General features: G+C 33.6%; 1 protein-coding gene across 10 annotated transcripts in view; it reads left to right on the top strand.

Annotated features, from left to right (window-relative positions):
* LOC144971531 (voltage-gated potassium channel subunit beta-2-like) overlaps positions 1 to 15,000 on the top strand; it is an 82,440-nt gene that overhangs the window by 57,678 nt on the left and 9,762 nt on the right. For all 10 annotated transcript variants that reach the window (XM_078912536.1, XM_078912539.1, XM_078912534.1 and 7 more), the window contains 2 exons: positions 254 to 342; positions 4,540 to 4,625. In XM_078912536.1, coding sequence (XP_078768662.1) covers positions 254 to 342; positions 4,540 to 4,625 — 175 coding nt within the window. The remainder of the gene's footprint in view (positions 1 to 253; positions 343 to 4,539; positions 4,626 to 15,000) is intronic.

Genomic DNA, 15,000 nt, shown 5'->3' with positions numbered 1-15,000 from the left:
GCGTAATTTCTCTTCTAAATATTTTCTACAGCTAGTCAAGTTGGAAAAAGTATGAAATTTGAGAAAAGTTGCTTGATACCTTTCCCATACATCTGACCATAACTTCATGAAAAATCACCGGATTTACTTCAAATAAAGATTAAAATGCTCTGGGGAGTATATTCTCTCAGAAAATTAAAAAGATGCAAACTAAAATTTTCACCTTCCGACTGATTACGTCATAACACATAATATAACCAACATTTTTCCTCAGCCTGGTGTGTAAAAAATGAGAATGTTAGTCAAGTGTTGCTGGGAGCATCGACTGTGGATCAATTGTGTGAGGACATCCAAGCACTACAGGTAGGTTTTCATTCAACTGTCATTCTATTTTGTTACTTAAATATATCCAGAACAAGGGCAAAATTATCCATTGGTAAACAGAAGGAGAAGACAAAAGTTTAGACATAGCAAAGTCTAGAATCAATAGTAGTTTGTGTGGGATTGTGTCAAATGGAATTAAAGAAAATCCAATTCATTGATAAAGCTTGTCCTACGGTTTCTTTCACTGCCAAGAAATGGGCATAGTGATGAGACATAATCTACTCCACCCATCGCCTGTAAGTCAATATCTTTACAATTATGTAATTTAGAAAGAAACTTTGGTTGCAAAATAGAGTTAATTTAGAGGGAAAAGTTGGTAGAAAAACAGACAATCTCTCTCTGGCAAAAATAGCAAATATTGCTTAATTAGCCCTTATTCTATTTTGAAAGTGATTTCAGCACAGGACTGATCCATCCTAGTCATATGGCTGCAATGGTCAAAAATCCTTTCTTTTGCCAATATAATGTTACATCTAAATTAATTCTGCTGTTCCGTGTTTTACCGTGTGCAGAAATACATTTTAAATATATATATATATATATATATATTGCTCAAGGCAACCAATCGTATAGGAAACAGACAATGAGGTGGGTAGTGTATAGGTGGACTTCTAGGGCACTGTTTTTTCTTTAAAGACCACAGATTGGCCTTTAGAGTTTATCGATAGCTGAAAAACCACTGCTCATCCGAGCCATTCTTATAAAACGTGACAATGAGATCATCTAAATAGTCTTCAACAGTCATGATGTCACTTCCCTCATAATGACGCATAATAACTAAGGAACTGGTTCTAAACTTTCGGAACACTGGCGGACGCCTTGTGAAATACTTCTCCGATGAGCATAAAAGTGTATCCAGAGGAGAAAAACATTATCAATGTAATTTGACTTTTATACATTCTGTTCACAAGACATCTGAAAAAGTTCTATCCAGCATGAAGAATAAAAGGTACCGATTTTCTTTGTTTACAACCAAGCTGCTCGTTGCCGGGCGGACGCGACATCAGACCATTGAATCCTTTTACTTTCTTTGCCTATAGTATAATTATTTCATTTTGATACTTGTGAGACAATGTTAAAAGATGAATGGCATTTGTTAGGAGTTGACTGACTATTTCTCAGGATTTCAACATTTTTATTTTCCTAAACCTCTGTTTCCTAACTCACAACTTGCAGTTTGTCCCCAAATTAACATCTGACATCTTAGAGCATCTTGAGTCGATTCTTGAGACTAACCCACGTCCCGTCTCTCCCACCACCTCAGTCAAGAGAGTGTTTTCGTGGTAATCAACGATTTACCTTGCTGTCAAATTTTGATGTGGTCTTGATATTCTTTATTGCCTTTTTTAAAATTGTGGTTATGTTAATAAAATCACCTAAATATTGTTCCATTCATCGATATTGTCTTGTGTGATCGTATTTTTGTTGTTGACAATTCAGGTTTCAAAAATATAATAATTTTTATTAATAAAAGTGTGGAATGTCCAGGAATGAGAAAGGGAAAATGATGATGATGATGATGATGATGATGATGATGATGATGATGATGATGATGATGATGACGACGACGACGACGACGACGACGACGACGACGAAGAAGAAGAAGAAGAAGAAGAAGAAGAAGAAGAAGAAGAAGAAGAAGAAGAAGAAGAAGAAGAAGAAGAAGAAGAAGAAGAAGAAGAAGAAGAAAAAGAAGAAGAAGAAGAAGGATACATGGAAGTTTAATTGCGTTAAAGTTGTTAAATTATGATGTGACTGAATTTTTAATTATTACAATGGAGCCCCTGAGCCACAACGTTACAACTTGATTGAATCAAATATCAATGAAAAGTATAACACTGTATTAACATTTTGAATTTAGGCATGAACGATAGTGTCAGAGTACCTAAGCCTGGTAGTAAGAATGCATAGGTGAAGCAGGACGCGGAGGAGGAAGAGGAAGAGGAGGAAAAGGAGGAGGAGGAGGAGGAGGAGGATGATGATGAAAACAATAGCAAAATCAATGTATGCATGCTCTCTGCGCGCGAGTGTTTGTAATTAATTCTATTTTCATCTTTTATTGGCTGTTAATTTCCTTTCAGTTCATCCATTATGACTTATTTCTTGCTGTTTCCAAGTCTTTTATTTATTATATTATGATACTAGATGTTCATTTGTTGTCAAGTCCACACAATCTATTGACAATGCGGATACACGTATCCAGTTTATAATCACACAATAAATGTGACCCATCACCTCAAAATAGTCTTATGTCCATGAGGGTTAGAAGCTAATATTCAATGGATAGATAGAACGAGGATGACGTCACTCTGGGCTTTGTTATTGATTTTTGCCATCCACTTTAATGAGTAATTCTCACTAAACTGTATTAACCAGATTATATACGTTCAGGGTTACACACAGTTTTGTGGGTTGTTTCGTTATACTTCCGGATGGCAATGTTGTGAGCTTCTTAGCCAAGCGCATATGATCTATAGTTTAAAATGAGACTTGGATGAGGGTTTTTTAATGTCTTGTTGGGGAGAATGAAGATAATTTCTCAAACTAACAAAATCTACAATTTCACATTTCAAATCATTTTAACTTTGAAATACTTTTTTTGGCATCTGGTTTTACCCAAACTTGATTCTGAGGCGATGGCTCACATAATATAATCAGCTGTTGTCATGCTTTGTCTTTATTGTTATCATTATCGTTATTTATAATTATTACTTTCCCCCCCAAAAATTGAGGAGAGAGTAACGCAAGCGAAAGCAGCATGTATGGTGAATATTAATTTAATGTTTATTACGCTTTTGTGTGTTTTGCTCCACAAACAGAATCGCAATAATAATAGAGGAAGATTGAATTAGCTATATAAAATTAATTAAAGTTCTGTTTCCAGCAAAACAGATAATATGAATATTTAAATATGTCAACATGAGTCATATGCCATTGAAAATTGAATACTCTTCTTTACAATATAAGATAGTTGATACAGGACGAAACGTTATAAACTAGTCTAGTTACAGAGGAAAACAAACGAAAAAGAGCGAAAATCAAAGATTATTTGATCTAGAATAATAATTTTTTTGATTGTATTCCTTAAGATAATTATGATGTAAAGCTTGGACAATTATAGAAAAGAAACCGAAAAGAAATAAATAAATCTAGTCCAGTTACAAAAGAAATCAAACGAAAAAGAGCGAAAATCTAAGATTATTTGATCTAGAATAAAAAATTTTTTTGATTGTATTCCTTAAGATAATTATGACGTAAAGCTTGGACAATTATTTAAAAGAAACAGTAAATAAATAAATCTAGAACATTTTACTTTAAACATTTGTAAGAGAACTTTAACTTTTTGTCTTACAGGGTAGAGATCCAGTGATCTGCTGTCACATCAAACGTGTTATAACATCCTACTTTATTTGTGTCCTTACATGATCAGATTTCCTTTTCGATGTTCAGTGTGTGATGCCTATCTATTAAAATCATTGGGTTATAGATCTGTAAATAAATGCAATTTTTATTCAAATGAAAGCAGACAGTCTTAAAATGATTCTTATTTTTATTTGATTTGAAAATGACGTATACGACTCAAAACATGTTAAAAACAAACACACTCCCCAACAAAAAAATAATAAAAAGACAACATTTAAAAAAAATATATATAATAAGTTAAAATCTAGAGTATATTTTCATGAGTATCACTATTATTGTTATTTAGAATTCTTCTTGGTTCCTCCCATTTCAATACTTTATTGCGTATAAATCCATCTCCTTATTTGCTTGATTGGAATGTAAGTAGATATGATGCTTGGTGCTTTTATGTGATCTGAGATTGTCGAAAGCGCCTAAAAAAACGTTAAACCACGAAACAAATTAAATTGGTTAAGATCTAAATGATCCACTCAAGGTCATTCTCAAGGCCACTCTTCTCAAAACAGTATTATATCCAGATTAACTTGATGAAGGATATTTAATTTTAAGCCAAACTTATAACATTAGGAGGGACAAAATAATTAAGAGGGAGTTATATTTCTTAAACTTAAAAAAAATATTAAAATTTCTTCATTCTGATCATTTTTATTTACTCTCTGTTTTCATTGTCGAATCCATTTTCAACGTATCTAATATCAAATTGACACAATTGGTCGTGTATTGAGAGTTCTCCTCGTCTTCCTCTCATTTCAGTACGTGCCCAAGCTGACTGCGTCTGTTATGGCCGAAATAGACCACATACTTGGAAACAGGCCGTGGCCCAAAGAACTAACCCCCAGGTGATACACTAGTAAATGTGATTGGCGTGTCTGCGAGTGATCTGATCGATAACATTGACACCCACATCTACTAATTTTTAGCATTATCTAGATCTACACTTTATCATCATTTCGATTTAGAGTACTGATTGGTAATAGGCAAACTCTATCACAGAATTCACAATAAAAAAATTCAATTTTTGTCTTATTTTAAGATTAAGAATGTATTCCACCAAAAAAGTCGGAATAGCAGAGATGAAACAAGTGAGAGATTTGGTATTAGGATTTGTCTAAGACCAATCAATATTCTTCTAAAATCACAGGTTCCATGACACAAGGCATTACCGCCCACAGAAATGAGCCAGAAATTATTTATCGTAAAAAATTGTCTGTTAATTTTACAAAAGAGCTATACACCCTGAAAAACAGAAAAGGGTACATACTATATCAGTTGAAAAAAAGAGGATGAGAACTTTGATACATTAACGTTCTTGATCATTTGGAAACTCCATATCAACAAACAAAAATTTGTCATTTAGAAAAAATTTGTAATTTAGAATTTTATAGAGAGATTTATAAAAAAAAATGTAACTATGACTATTTCAGGAGATACCTCAAAAGGATTTATTGAAAAATTGCTCAAAATTGCTTTAAAAAACTGGTCATTTTCGGTTGTTCAAAAGTCTTTATAATTTCTCCTTGCTGCCTCATGACTTATTTACTTCATGACAGAATGGTTTATCGACATCTTTGGGGGTCATTCGTCCCTGAACTATACCCCAATTATTCTGTTATTCAACTTTAAATTCAGTTACTGGTCATGATCGTCACAACAGTCAAAAAATCTAGATAATATGTATTTTCTTAGAATTGACATTTTGAAATGCAATGCCTTGTGCCATGGAACATCAAACGACTCTGGTGATGGGTTATCGTAGCCAAAATAAACAAAAATGTTGTTAAATAATAACTTTTACGCTTGAAAATATCAAATTGATAAATTGAGGATCACGCTTTGATGTAATATAAAGACATGAAAAAGTGTGTATGAAACAGCGCCAGACAAAGCAAGAAAGAAAAATACAAGAAAAAAAAACACCCCACAAATCAGTCTTCCTCGGGGGTCGAGGTGGTCTGATGGTTTGGGATAGTTTTTCTTCTTGTATTTTTCTTTCTTCCTTTGTCCGGCACTGTTTCATACAAACATTTTCAAATCTTTATCTGAACTTTTACTCGCTCTTTGAAAAAAAAAAACCCTTATCGTCAGCTACTGACCCCACTGAGGAGTCGCAGCATGAAACGGAATTTTTTAAAGATACGTTTTAAATGTCCAAACATTGATCTAAAGCAATGTCTCATGATAAAAGCATAAAGAATTCAACATTTGACATTGACTAATCAACCTCTCCATTTTTTCAGTGTGAATCAATCAACCTTTAACCTTTGACATACTTATAAAACTGTGTGAGTGTATCCGTTGTTAAGGATGTGATTGATAACTGTATTTTACGTAGTAGTTAGTAGTAAACATGGTAAATTGTTTTTATCGTGAATAATAACATACGTGTTATGTTTGCAAGCAATGCCAATAACTTAACCTGTCTTAACGTTTATTCATGAATTAAATGAAGCCATATTGACCATTCCATTCCTGGCGGACATCTCCCTTCTTTGAACTGATTGTCTGTTGGTTTTCCTTAGATATATGTATTCAATTCTCAATCGATTTTACACAGAATTATAATTAATTATTAATTTATTTTCAATGACATCAATTGGCAATAACAAATTTGTTAATTAGACGATATATTTTTAATCAAAGCACCATGCAAAACGCTCCAATGAGATAACATAACGAAAAAACAACTTTTAATTGATAATTCATATGAAATGATTTCCAAATGAATTGGGAGTTAGTTTATTTTTGTCTTCGACAAAGTAAGAGGATAACGTGTGTAGTTGAATTTAATAAATACTTAGTATAATAATAATTGTTAACCAAAGTAAGTAAAGGCCATTTATAAATGAAACACATTTCGTAGAATAACTGATATGAATGTTTGAGTTGTGTTGATATTTTAAAACGATGAACCCAACATCAAGTAGGGTGTGCGATATTATATGATTTTATTGTGATATGAGTGTTGATTGAGAATGGTTTGAATTTATACTTGTTATTCCATTGTAGACTTGTCCACAGCAGAAGTGACTGGTAAATAATAATATTTAAATAACTTCAAATTTAAAAATTATTTTAAAGATACCTTATGTTGTCATAAAATTGAAGATTATTTTATATCACCTCGTTTACCCTATTTGTTTCTCTCTCTCTCTCTCTCTCTCTCTCTCTCTCTCTCTCTCTCTCTCTCTCTCTCTCTCTCTCCCTCTCTCTCTCTCTCTCTCTCTCTCTAGCTATCTATCTGGCTCCCTATCTATCTATTTCTCTGAGGTTGTGATTACTAATGAAATTACCCCAATGATATCTGATGAAAAAGTGTTGTATTTTGCCAAAAAATATAAAAAGAGCAAATATTCTTGTTAGCGTACACCAATGCAATCCATTAAGATAGATCTATCCATTGACTTTTTATGTGCATATTTTATTTTTTTGACCATTGCTCGGTGCAGTTATAATCTGGACACACTACTGTCTGACTGACTACTGCATGGTTAAAATAATAACTATTATTACGATTCGGACGTTACAGTTTCAGCTAGATTTGGTTGTTTTGGTTGCTGAAGAACGGTTTAGGACCAAGACTTTTCATTGTATATGTATGTTAAACAAAAATGAAAACAAATTATAATATCGTAGTCAGTAAATTGAAAAATTAGCACAAAGCAGATATACGTTTAGAACTTTTACAGCAGTATGCGCCTCGAGCATGGGAAGGAATATGATGTATTACAAAGTCTAATAATATAGTCCTATCAATGATGTATTACAAAGTATAATAATATAGTCCTATCAATGATGTATTACAAAGTCTAATAATATAGTCCTATCATAAGTCTGTTCTTCAATAATACGATCCGTTACAAATGGAGAATTTGAACTTAAACACTTCTCAGCTATCGACCAAAACTATAAGAAACGTTCATGCACCCTATTATGTCATAAGTACACTTTTAAACTCTTATATTCCTTTGTACATTGTTTGTAGATATTGTTTTATTTCGAAATTTGTATTATATTGTTGTTCAATGCTGTGGAATTCGCCAGCAATGTGTCTAGATATCACTGAGACCGGGGCGATTTATTCCTCACATCAGTAAAAGTGTGAGATTAATAATTGGGAATGTGTAAAATGAATTTGGCACCAGTTTGTATAAATGGAAGCATTACTGTGATGAATTAAACGGTAACCAACTGTGATGATAATAATATTGTGTGATTGTTTGCGTACAATGAATAGAAAGACATATGAATGGCATAATTTAATAGCCAGCATTTTCTTCACTAGCAGTGACAGCGTTATATTTATATATTATTATTGTCTTGAATTTTTCTTACTTGTATTACATATATGTACGTATCTATTATTTCATTGTGCGGGTAATGTCCTTATGATTCTATTTTCATTCTCACTACGACCATATATAAGATATTGTGAGGTAAAAATAGCACAATACTGACCAATATTCGGTCCTGTATATGGTGGAATATAATATGGGAATGACATGATCCATTAACTATCTATCGTAATAGTATAAATGAGAGGGACCGCATAGGTGTGCAAAAAGTCATTAAAAATGTGGCCCTAATTCCACACCATATGCTACTATTACTACTACTGCTGATGCTACTACTACTACTACTACTACTACTACTACTACTACTACTACTACTACTACTACTACTACTACTACTACTACTACTACTACTACTACTACTACTACTACAACTACTACTACTACTACTACTAATACTACTACTACGACTCCTACTACTACTACTACCACCAATCCTACAACTTCTAGCTACATGAATCACTCACCACCAATAAAAATCATATTAGAATAAAATTAATTAATCTATTTATCGCTATATGAGGGTAGATTCCATTTACTTTTTCATTCAAATCTTTGACGTCAGTAGATGGTTGAGTGAGAAAAATTGATAAGTACGTATTCTTAAAGATAACATAGATTTTATATTGCACCCTATAAAATAGATACATCACTAGAATAACAAATTACCATTCTAAGACATACCTATGCCTCGCATCACATAGACAATATTTTTTATGGCCCTTTAAACGTTTTCAGACTAAGAAATAGATAAAAGAATGAAAAGTTTGTTTGCAAATGAATATTATTCTAATCTAACTATTGTGACCGACGATTTAGTATATTATGATGAATGCCAGTCGGTGAGGGTTGATAGTTTGTACAGGAGGACTGAAATGAAATTGCAGAGGCCATACAAAATCTTGCCTAGTGATAAAATTACTGCTGACGTTGTGTACAATATCTTGCAGCTGTAATGTAATGAGATCATTTGAGTTTTTTTTTTTTTTTTTGACCACTAGAATATTAGCAATCATGTAGATACTTATTAATGTACTCGTGTATGTATGAGTGGGTTACTTTGGCAATGTTTTTTAGGCTGTTATATACGTGTGTCGTGTGAATAAATGTTGAATGCGATTTTACTCTTCCAGCATTATCAACACATCAAAACTATAGTTAAGATAAGTAGTTAGTGTATTGTTATTAATTCTGATGTGTTAGTGATATGCGATTTGTTTTTAAATCTTTCTTCCTTTTTAAATATACACTTTCATAGTAACCGCTTTATAAAAATAATTGATCTATTTTAAACCATGACCGGTTCTTCAGCTGAACATAAAATATTTTTCCTACAACTATTTGAGGCATCCAAACTTTATCATGTGGTTCTAGACAATCAATTTAAGACATACTAGTTTTCAAAATGGCAGGTCAAGTTTGCAAAGCGAGTTAACTCATTTAGAAAATTTAAGAAGAAAAATAAAAATACAGTTATTTCCCTTCGATCATATGTAATCTTTATACCTTTTTGAAAATTATATCAAAAGTGTTTACAATCTTGTAATTTTTAGAGCACTATAGAAAAGCAAACTTCAGAATTAAAGCGCCCGCAGTGCTCACGTTGAATTAGATCCTGTTGGAATCTATGTTGTGATATTCACGTTAGAAAAATGGCATTATTGTGTTCATCGATATATTTTCTTAATTCTAGGAAAGGTTTGAAGGAGTGGCTAGGCAACAATAAGACAATTAGTCTATATCCACGAATAAAGGTGCTAACATTTGCATTGTCTATACCATCACGCACATTTATCTATACCACCATACCTGTATGTAATTATTATTTTGGATACCGGTGCCATTTCATCCCGATTTACAATGGCATTAAGATCGTCAAGATTAAATTATATAGAACGATTTACAATTTTGCAATTGATATTTTGATATTATGCAAGTGGTAATTGCCATTCTACACAACGGCTGCCTTACCATCATCAATAATGACAGCATTTGATCTATCTATTTTTAAGATCATCTTTTTTCAGTTCACATGCCATAATATTATCATTAAAAAACCCCAAAAAACTAGACATTAACAATTTTAAAAGTGCTTTGCTTTTGTCACAAATATGAAGTTTGATTTTGTGTCTCTTTATATTTGCGGGCACGCATTAATAAATATATTATATGTGTTTCAGTAATATTTTATACTCTTTATTTTATCACTTTTTATCTTAACATTTGTCATTAAACTTCTAACGTAACTGAATTGTTTGTTGCTGTTCAATTTACAAAATAAGGAATAAAGTTTTTTGATTTTGTATGGTAGCATTTAAAAGTTTAAAAAAAAACTTGATAACGATGGAAACGGTGATCAATTGAAATACAACGATCGTGTTTCTATGCTTTATATTAGTTTATGTTCTTGTACTTACCCATGTTGGACTAATTTGAGTCTGTGACTATTTTAACAAGTCCGTATTTGCATAAGTATAGACATTAACTCTCTCCTTACCAGCCATTTCAGGATTTTCCCCCCAAAAAATAGCACATAACTAACACAAAAATAGATTTTTTATCACTCAAACACAATCCCAGTAAATTCTTGCGATGCATAATTTCTTTAGCAAAAGATGCTCTACAACACTTTGTTCATTTTCTTTAAATTTTATGATGTACAATAGAAATTTGAATAAGAAAAATGTTGGTTGTATCGTAACGAATGTGACGATTTTCCTATAGTTGGTAAGGAGAGGGTTAATTTCATGACCAATATTTTGAAATTTGGACACAGGCTGTGATTAAAGGTCATTTCTTGGAAGCGGCGATATTCGTATTCTTGTTTTCCGGAGTTTATTCACTCTGGTTGTCAGATTAGGTTAATAATAATATAATTAAATATTCTGATATTTGATGGTGATAATAACATAACATAATATCACATATGGTATAGGGCAACATAGGATAAAATCCCTTGAATGCCCTAAATATTAATAGTAATGCCATAAATCTATTGAATAAAGATTACAATAAGGATACACGTGGTAAAGATAGTATTTGTGAAACATGTACAGCTATATTTGTATTTCTGGACTAAAATAAATGATTCTATTTCTGCATAATTTGTATTTACTTACTAGATATAGATATCTTTCATACTTTGAATTGACGTCAGACACAAGACAGTCGTCAGAAAAATCTATAATGTTAATTATCTGCTTCAAGATTAGAGACATTCCTGTTGTTTTCTGAAGTGATTTGTATGAAAAGGCACAAGCTCAAAAAGCAATCACGCATTCCAAATTTAGCAAGTTTGAAATTAAAAAATACCCAGGTTTAACACGTCGCTATCTTCGACACGAAACGGTCTTTACTCACAGCCTTAATCTTTTTCTTTTGTACTCATTATATGTTTGGTCCCAATCTGTATTAATGTTGTGTTCTAAACAACTTTTATTTCATTTTCAACATAATTTGAAGGTGAATAGATTATAAAATATTTAATCTCAAGCTCTCCTTGATTGTTATTTATTTCTATATTGCAAGCTATTTTTCTGGCAACAGGGTATAATTTTCGTTGACTCTATTGTCACCTTACATTGAATAATCTATAATTATATTAAAACGATGACTTTGTACTCTAACCGCGTTACTTGAAATGTTAACAAATCACGTTTTCTTCAAGTAAATATAGATATACATCTTCAGGCCTTCCATTCATATAAAAGGCCGTATATTACCGCACAGCTGTACTTTGAAAAAAAAAATCCAAAAAACAACACGTATTAAAAATTTTGGCCAGAAAAAATAAAGGTATCATGGACAGACAGGTATACGAACGAGGAAGTGTTGGAGAAGGTGAGAAAGGGAAGAATTTAGATCGATACCATCAGAAAGAGGCAGTTACGGTTTCTGGACATGTGTGGAGAAGAGACGGAATAGAAAAGTTGGTAACGTCAGGGATGATCGAAGGAAAGAGAGCTAGAGGATGACAAAGAATGACTTATTTAACTTATTTAAATAACCTAAGAATAACCTACTATGAGGAAAACTCACTAAATGCCAACCCGAGCAAAACACAGGTTTGCACATTCCACCTGAATAACCACCAAGCAAACAGGAAATTAATTGTAACATGGAATGGTGCAGCACTTGAAAACAACGACTTCCCTGTCTACCTTGGAGTTACCTTGGACCGCACACTATCGTTTGCTCAACATGCAAAGAAGATTAAGGGGAAGGTGGCCACCAGGAACAGCCTGCTTGGGAAACTTGCAAACACAAGATGGGGAACAGACCCGAAAACCCTAAGGACAACGGCCCTGGCACTTTGTTACTCCTCGGCCGAGTATTGTTCACCAGTCTGGGCTAGGTCAAGCCACGCCAATAAGATAGACCATGAACTAAACAATGCTTGTCTCATTATTACTGGGACACTGAGACCTACCCCCACACCAGCCATCTATAGACTAGCGGGGATAGCACCACCACACATCCGCAGAGACGCACAGACCAAAGTCCAGAAATACAAACAAGAAAGTGACACCAGACATCCTCTTTATGAGCATAACATCGTGCCAAGGAGACTGAAATCTAGGAAAAGCTTCCTGACAACCGAAGGCATCCACCCAGACCATGCAGCCATATACAGAGTGCATTCATGGAAAGAATGGGACTGCTGCGCAAATGATGCCATTCAGGAACCCAAATAAAGAAGAACTGCCAAGCGGAGTAAATCTCCCGAGGAAAGATTGGTTGACACTGAACCGGGCAAGGTCTAAAGTGGGGAAGACCAAAACAACCTTACAAAAATGGGGACTTTCTTCAGACTGCCTATATCAATGTGGACACACGGCTCAAAACATGCATCACATCCTTCACGAGTGCGAACTTGGACAACATATCAGTGATATGGACCTGAGAGGCTGCACCCCTGAAGCCATCCAATGGATCCAACACTTGCGCGACACGATATGATGATGACCTAAGAATGGCCAAATGTCATTTTAAAAGCAACACAGATTTCATGCGCACCGCAGAGGATCGTGATTCGTGGAGACAGCTGACCGGCTACGTGCTCAAGAGCACAAGCCACGATGGATGATGATGAATCTTGGCAGAAACTCTCAAGCATGGGGCTTCCCGAAGTGCCATAGTTGAGAGCTTTTGCCAAGATGAAGATAGATTTAATCGATTGATATTATTTTAAGGACGAGTTTTCTGCCCAAATTATAAAAAATAACGTGTTTCGTCAGAGTATATCTGTGTTGACTGTACGACTGAAGACGTGAAAAAACCCCCCCAAACACTGGTTTTGCCATTCTTTGAGTAGACTACTTGGGGGAAAATGTATTTCGTATAACCTATGAAAATTTTCAAAATTAAACCTACAAGATTATAGTCCAATATAATCAATATTTTATGTAGGCTCATTGTTTTTACCTTTTTCGTCCATGGTTTTAGGGATAAAGGATTTGTGTCTGGTTTTGTAACAAATCATGTCCGTGGTTAGAATGGTGCAACCTGTCTTGTTGGTGGAAATGCACAAATTGCACCTGTGTCTTTGAGTTAGAAACTTATATCACCCGACTTAGCCATGACTAGTTCTCTGACTAAGGCAGGAAAGTACAATGTTAGTACTACCAACAAAAAAACAGAGATTCGTAAACGGAAAATCGGGTCCATATTGAGACGTGATGGTGGAAGAATTGAGGAGGCATTCTCAAGGGCATTAAAATTCAGATTTATGGACATGGGCTCTATAAATATTCATGAATATATTTTGATATACAAAAGATTGTTAACTTCGTTGGATATCTGTTTACCGAAATGCTGGATAGATAACTAGCTCATAATATGGACGAATCTGCTTTTTTCTCTTCAAATGCATTGTGAGCTTGTTGAAAAAAAACCCATTAAAAACTCTATAAACTTCAGTGCTTAGTGCGATTAAGGAATCAACAAGACTTTTTGTATCTCTGAGCCATTGTCATCAATTTAATTACCCTTTGTTGCTATATATGATTTCGATTGTTGTTTTCTGATTAGGTGAATATCTTTATAATTTAGATGTTATGAGTTGAAATCAAAGTCAATATCATCGATTTGTATGACGTAGGTATCTAATTAATACTGGAAACTGTGACATTTGTTTTTATGAACCACAAAAATTTTAGATTTTAGCTTGATATTATATAACATTTGGCTATTTTTTATTCATGATTATTAAAACGATTTTCTGTTTCATAACGGATCAGACTTCAATATTTACGTATTGTAACCGACGTATTTGACCTAGTTTACAGCACATAATCTGCTTGGCATTGGCATCAGGAGTGCCAGATGGCCAGAATTCCTCATGGCCAATTTCGACTTCAAAGAGGCCAAATAGAACCTCGTATGGCCAAATACTGCTAACGCTCTGCCTGACCTCCTTGAAAACTCATCATTTTTGACAATCAAAAATGGACTCAACTAGGAAAAAAAATTGGGTTCCGAAAAATAAAATAGTAAAAACGCGATTTTCTGTGTTTCTAACTTTGATCACACACATGGCCATCTGGCAGTCCTGATTGGGCATTGGCGTGTCAGCAAGATGTTCAATTCGTGACGTTTGTGATTACCTCTGACGTAATCAGACAAAACGCATTTCTTCACGTAAACCAGAACACTTTTACTTCAGATTGATCAAAAAGTCCCAAATTTGAGACTTCAAACAACGATATTTTAAATAAAACATTTTCTGGCCAAATTGTGAAAAATGTGTTTTACAAAATACGTCAAAATTGCCGATTCGTCTTGCCCGACGCCTACTTATTTGCATGTCTGGTAACCGAATTTGTTTTTGGGGCTCATTGTTGTGATGGAAATACTCTCAAACCAA

Source organism: Berghia stephanieae, chromosome 4 (genome assembly GCF_034508935.2).
Source record: "Berghia stephanieae isolate SIO BIC M18660-M18661 chromosome 4, UCSD_Bste_1.3, whole genome shotgun sequence".
NCBI classification, from domain to species: Eukaryota; Metazoa; Mollusca; class Gastropoda; order Nudibranchia; family Aeolidiidae; genus Berghia; species Berghia stephanieae.
The sequence above is the reverse complement of the archived record's forward strand: the minus strand, read 5'-3'. Positions and strand labels throughout refer to the sequence as shown.